Genomic DNA, 7091 nt, shown 5'->3' on the forward strand with positions numbered 1-7091 from the left:
ACATGCACGCCCACATAACTACTTACATGTAGGCATAATACTTTCTAGATTTCTATTAAACAAAGAAAAAAAAAGAAGGAATGTAAGCTTTCTCTCGTCTGATATATTATTTAATTGTTAACTTTAGTTAAATGGCTTCAGCCCTATATTAAGTTCCTGAGATCTTCACAGTACTTGGAAACTAATTTATAGTTGCCTCTTGGAAGATATCAGGAATTCTAGCCAGCCGTAGAGAGAAAAAAAAACTGTAATTGCTTTATTCTAAAGTTATATATAAAAAAGTAAAACATTAGTCTCTATCTGCTCTTTCTTCTTCAAATGTCTGGAAATTCTCTGTTTAAACGTTTTTCATTGTTACAGATGAACGTCTTCGTTGATCTCTGAAGTAAAATATTTCATAAAACTAATGTGTGTGTATGTTTACTTTCTCTGTCTTTGCTCTGTTTAACATTGTCTGATGTAACGTTTTCTTTAATGGTAATTGGTAGTTTCAACCTAAAGGACCTCTTATCCAACACATGGGCTAAATCAGCCAGGTCAGAAACCCCAAGTTCAGGTATAGTCATTCTTAATTTAGAATTGTTGACGGGAGGGAGGACACCAGTCATAAGCACCCGCCACCTACGCAGCTACTTTTGCCTGTCACTTTTATAACGCATCTTTAGCTGAAAATTTAAAGAGTGTACCAGAATATTACGGTTACAACAATTGATCCTCCAATGTGTATCACTACACGATAAACACTAGTAGATAATGCCTTGTTCTCTTCTTTAATAAGCTCACATTTTAATATAAGGCAGTATATTCGTACGAGTTTCTTTCACCAAACTTTGCTTGCTTTTACAGTTACACAATTCTCTTGATCATTTGACTATCCTTTTTTATCTATCTCTACCCGATAGGCATGAATATTCTTTCAATAACATAATAAATGTTTATATATATATATATATACACATTATGAAATTATTTCCAATTATCTATCCCTATGAATTAATTAATTAATATATTCAATTAATATGTTCGAGTAAATATTTGTTCCCCCTTTAACAATATTCTATTTCCTTACACATAAATAATTAATGCTTGGTAAAACAAATGCATTAAAATTATGAAACTAGTTTAACTGACTTAATTGGGTTCTCTGATCCTGTGACGGTATAAACTAAGCCAACCTCGAAGGTCACCTAAACAAATTGCCTTTTCAAGCTACGATAGTTTCAAAACTGCCTCGAATTTAACATATATGAAGGCTCTAATATAAGGCTATTCCAACTTGCATACTTTTTAAATAAATAATTTTCCATAGCAGGATGTTTCGACAAATGTAATATCTTTTTTTGTCGATTGAATAAAACTAACGTTAATTTTGTACTGAGCCGCATACCTTGTGGGCATGTAAAACACGAATTGAAGTAATAATCAAACCTTCCAAGTACGATTTACGTTAAGTGAAATGTTTCAAGCAGAACGATTTCAGTTTATTGATTGCATGAAGATAAAACAGAAATGTTATTGATGTATTATTTCACAAAGCGTTCTGTTTTTGATTAGGATTTAACAGATTTTAGAAATGAATAGCGCAGTTACAGAAACCCTGTGATTCATAATTAAACTTTGTTGATTTGAATTTAACCATTGGTATGAAAGTTCGAGGAAATAGCCTTAGAATAGGCAAGGTTGTACCAACATAGTTGAATATATTCTATTTTTCGAACTTATGGATGAAATTCAAACCTAATTCAATTTCGAAAGAAAAAACTAAGAAATATTTGCACTGAGGAAACCTCCATTTATTCAAATATCCATCAATGTTCTAGGAACGCTATTTTCTAAATTTATTTAACTATCTTTGGGTTATCTTATCTGTGTTTTTTTTTACGACATTACATTCCAGTGCAGAAGGCGCGCGGGTCATCAGAGGGTTACGCCCTCTCAGTGGACAGGAGATTTAGAAGTACACAGTGGAAATAAGCAACTAGAGATGAGTAAGTGAGACCAGGTACTGAGATGGTGAGGACGAGCTTAATGCACGCTATTAGGAAACGTAATCAGAGATAGATGTGTGGTGGAAGATCTGGCATTGGAGTTGCATTGTAGTCTGGATGTAGTCAGGTGGCAAAGATATAAGGTAGAGGTTCAGGAGATGATCCGTCAGAGGTAAGACCTTGCAAAGGGTATTCACCGAATAGGATACGATTTCGTCGAAGATAGGGTTGTGAAGATCGAAGCAGTGGCGAAAATACTTCATTCGTAGTTCGCGTAGGTGTGCGTAGGTGTAGTATGGGGGGGGAGGAGATGAGAGAGTACAATTCCTGTGTAGAACTGGAACGACGTAATTGAGAGGCTATGCGTAAAACATGGCGTTCCAAAACTTCCAGCCGATGATAGAGTGAAGATGGAGCAGAGATCCAGGCAACAAGACCATAGGTGAGGCAGGGTCGGACCAAAGCTTGGTAGGAATATAAATGGAGTTGGGGATTCAAACCCCAGGATGAACCACGGAGACGGCGAAGTAAATGAAGCCTGGAATTAACCTTCGAGTGTAGTATGGTCAGGTGTGCTTTCCGGGTGATATGGCGATCAAAGGTAACTCCAGAATATTTAACTGTATTTGATAGGGAAATAGGAATGTTGTCAACTCGGACATCGAAGAGCAGTGGACTGCGGCATTGAAGAAATTTGTGGCTAGTCGGGCCAAAGAGAATAGCTTTGGTTTAGTGAGGGTGAAGGGCAAGCCTCCAGTGTCTGCACCTGAAAATAAATGAGTTGACTGCTTACTGCAGGACTTTGTTGAGGGTGACCATTGTAAAACAAAGGGAAAGGAGAGCTGTGTCATCGGCGTATTGAAAGAGATAAAATGGAGGTCGAGGAACTGGTATGTCAACAACATACAGGATGTACAGTAGAGGAGAAATTATAGATTCCTGTGGAACGCCAGCACGTATGGAGAATGGACGAGAATGAATACCATGGATGGAAATGGTAGCTCGGCGATCCCGGAGAAAGAAAAAAATATAAATCTAATGTAGGAAGCAGGAATAGACAGGCGTTGAAATTTGTAGATCAGCCTCTGGTGTCAAACAGAATCAAAGGCTCTTTCAAAGTCAAATATAACGAGGTATGAAGGTTTAAAAGTGTTGAAGTGGTTTGCAAATTAAATCGAAGAGCTTGAGGAACTGATCTGCAGTCGAGAAATGAGGGCGGAAACCTGCCTGGATATGTGGAAGTAACTGACTGTCTGCAATTAAAGAGTGAAGACGACGAACAAGGATCCGTTTCAAAGTATTGCTGAGGACACTGGTTAAACTGATGGGCCTGTAGGAATTTATGTGAACTGGTGGCTTGGATGGTTTCAGGAAAAGAAGAATGGGTGATAACTTCCAAGCGGTAGTGAAGAAACCTGTGCGAAGTAGAAAACTGTAGAATAAGATCAATAGGATAATAAACTGAGCTCATAATAGGTGAGACCATCTGGACCGGGGGCTGAGTTGCGACGATGAGTAAGGCAAGTCGGACATTATGAGCAGTAATTGGACCACACAGGAGGGTGGTTTCCAGAACATGGGTGAGAGAGGGTGAAGAGTCGGAGAAGTATGATCAGACAGTCGCAAGATGTTGGAGCAATCACCAAAGTCAAGGGGATGTAGTGATGGATGAAGAAACTGCGACTCAAAGTGGTGTGCAAAAGCATTGGTCTTGAGGAGCGTGGAAGCAGGAACCTGACCACCCACAAGTATAAGATAGGAAGGGAAGTGATACTGGCCAGTGAGGATGCAAAACTAAGTCCAAAACTGAGGGTAGGAAGGGAAATGATGAAGTCTGTTGCACAGGTAACGCCAACGGCGACGTTTAATAGCTTGAATGAAATTTCAGGCTGTGCATTGGAGACCTCTGGATTGGTGTAAAACAAGTGGATTATGAGAATTGCGATAGTCCTGGAGGAGTGAGGAGGCACGGCGAAGACGTCTGATGACTCGTTGGGGTACGGAGGGACAAAAAGTACACGATATCGAAGAGGGGATCGAACGAGCACCTGCAGAGGAAAGAGCTGATGTCAGGGTATGTTAAAAGGCATCAACACTTGAAACAGTAGTAGAGTCAAGGTCGGAAAGTAGAAAATAAAAATGCTTCCTGTAATCATTCCAGACGGATTTATGGAAATTATATTGGAGACGTCGGTAAGGTGGTAACACGGGATAGGAGCGATCAGCAGTAGGAACACATACGGGTAGATGATCACTGCCAGCAGGACAAAGTAAAGAAACGAACAGTAGGGAAGAAACTGGACTAGATGCAATTAAGACAACTGTAGCAGTGTTGGAGACAGGACGAATTGGAGCAGTTCTGCTATAAAGTTGATATCGTCAAGAATAACGTAGCTGCGGAAGAGGCGATCGAATATGGTGAAGAAAGTATGAGGGAGTGGTTCACCAGGGCGAACATAGATGGTGACAAGTGTAAGAGGACGTGATGGGAAATAAACTGTGAGAATAAGGTGTTCAGGATAATTATTCGGTGGAAGAATATGGGGGCGTAAAGGAAGAGTAGCTCGACTGCGTATTGCTACACCTCCTCGACCTACTCCTCGGGGATGATCATGCCGATGAAAGTGAAAACCAGATAACTTAGCAACTTGAGAAGGTTTCAGGAAAGTTTCATTGAGCACTACACAATCGTAAGCAGTCTCCTGGAAAAGAGGTGTGAGTAAAAGCTTATTGGTGAAAAAGGAACGAATGTTAAGGAAGAGGATGTTTATCATTCTGTCGCGACTCAACCAGATGGTGCTTGGTCCCATAGGCGACGAAAAATGAAATGAGAATTGAGGCCTGGAGTTGAATTTGAAACACGGTATTTGCATCATAGTTTATGCTATCCAGAATGGAAGGACGATGGAATGGATGGTGAAAAAACAGTGTAGTTCTTCAATAGTAGGTGGGGGGTAGAACAGGGTTTGATGGTGGTGTAAGGATATCAGTAGTACTAACAGGTGCGACTGAAGAGGGATCATCAGGAGTAGGGGGAAGCTTTCCACGACATTTGTAGGAGTAAGTTGGATGGTCCCCTTGACACGTATTGCTATCTTATCTGTCTCAATTATAAACCTATTAAATGGTTTATTTTCTCAAGATTGATAGCGTTTACGCTCACTTTTAAACCGAATTAAAAACTAGACTAAATTATAAATTGTAAACTTTCTACTCAGTTAAATTTATCAAATAGTTCTGTTAAATCATGCAGTAATTTCGTTATGATCGTGTTGGACAGTTCTGAATGATTTGGATTAATTGAAAGTAACACAGAAGTTGTAAGGAAGTACATTTGTACAGTTGGTTTTTATCATTTTACTTAGCCTCATTTCAACAAACATCACATTAGCTTTTTGCAATTAAGGGTGAACAATCAGTCTAAGTTTAGACTTTTTCTTATGTCAAGCGTAATATAGAATTTTTTTTTATATAAATTCTACTATTCACTACGAATCATAGCTTGGACATAACATTAAAGCAAATGATAATGATTTTTAACTCCATCGACTCATCAAACTAATATAATAAAAATGTTCTATCTAAAAGTTTGAGTTTTAATTTCAAGTTCTTATGAAATATGATCTAATTCTTAACGTTCTGAGAGTTTCATTCGCCCTAAATTTTAGCATTAGATAATTACATGGAAATATTAAGTGAATACCTTGTTATTTATGTTTTTGATTGTAATAAACTTAATGCAATTAATTATATTATAATAGTGGCTTCCTTGTTGGAAGCATTCTAATTGCAATTAAAAACTAATAAAATATTATCATTTTAATATTAGAAAACCATAATTATATTGCTTTATTCCGACAAGAGTTGCTTTAATGAACTGTTTTTACTTTAAAAAAAAAAAAAGATACAACCGTCAGTCAAAATTGAAATTAAGAAACACCCATTTTCGTTTAATTTATTTAAAAACTGTGTTAAAATTTAAGTTTATGTATCCGCATTTATTGTACCACAAGTGTACAAATAAAGCTTACGTAAAACTTTTTATGTGACATAGATATTAAAAGGTTGTGAAAAACCTTTTTTACGTAACACACGTTAAAACAAATATATGTGACGTCCTGTTTTACATAAACAAAGTTTTGAAATATAAGATAGTCAATTTTCTTTTTACGAAACACACGTGTGAAAATAAAGTATTGGGTAAAGTACTTTCATATCTAGCTAAAACCTTATATAAAACTTTTATTTATGGAACATATATATTTCATAATAAAAACTTGTATATAATTATTTTAGCTGTTTAATCATTCAGAGACAATTTTTAGTTAGGTTTTATTATCATAATAGGTTTGACAACCCGGCTTCTGTTTCTCCATTCCCAACTCGACAGCTAACATTCAGCTATCTGGTGTCTGTAAATGCCTGGCTTCTACTTTTTCCTTGTGATCTTTGCTGTGATTGGACCATGGGTACTATCACATTAATAACATCAGTAGGAGATCCAAGGAACATTTCCACTTTGTGCTTATGTGTCGTCTTGGTTGTTTTGTTGCGTAGCTCTTGGCTTTCAGAAGATAGCCAGAGAGTTCCATTACTTATGGTAAGATAGAAAGTTAGATTGAGGTGTGTTATGAGTTTTAGTCTTTTTATCTGTATTGTTTTGTTTCACTAGTCAAGTTTTATAATCTAGAATGTTCGTAAGAATAAAATAAGTTATGAACATTAAAAATCGTATTATGTATAATTTTGTAATCTATATACTATATCGATATTTTTTGTTAAACTTTTTTGATCATTTTTAACTCTACGTCCATAGAAAGACGTACGTATAGATAGACGTAATTATTAGAACAGACACTCAAGAACTGTTACTTTGAATTGAGCAGACAAAACGTGTTTTTCTAGGCTCTGTTTTTGTCTACTGTTACATTTTTGCCAGCTTCTAACCTGTTGTTCTACGTTGGATTTGTTATTGCCGAGCGTGTCCTGTATCTTCCTAGCATGGGATTCTGCATGCTTGTCGCCATTGGATGGGCCCATTTATGGCAGGATAGGTAAGTAACTGCTTTGTGCGATTTCGTATTGTCTGGTGAATTTCAGGCA

The 7091-nt window shown here is 37.0% G+C and overlaps 1 protein-coding gene across 2 annotated transcripts in view; it reads left to right on the forward strand.

Annotated features, from left to right (window-relative positions):
- LOC106461470 (transmembrane and TPR repeat-containing protein CG4050-like) overlaps positions 1-7091 on the forward strand; it is a 132681-nt gene that overhangs the window by 90591 nt on the left and 34999 nt on the right. For both annotated transcript variants that reach the window (XM_013921294.2, XM_022388441.1), the window contains exons 8-9: positions 6336-6588; positions 6894-7042. In XM_013921294.2, coding sequence (XP_013776748.2) covers positions 6336-6588; positions 6894-7042 — 402 coding nt within the window. The remainder of the gene's footprint in view (positions 1-6335; positions 6589-6893; positions 7043-7091) is intronic.

Source organism: Limulus polyphemus, unplaced genomic scaffold (genome assembly GCF_000517525.1).
Source record: "Limulus polyphemus unplaced genomic scaffold, Limulus_polyphemus-2.1.2 Scaffold966, whole genome shotgun sequence".
Classification (NCBI taxonomy): Eukaryota; Metazoa; Arthropoda; class Merostomata; order Xiphosura; family Limulidae; genus Limulus; species Limulus polyphemus.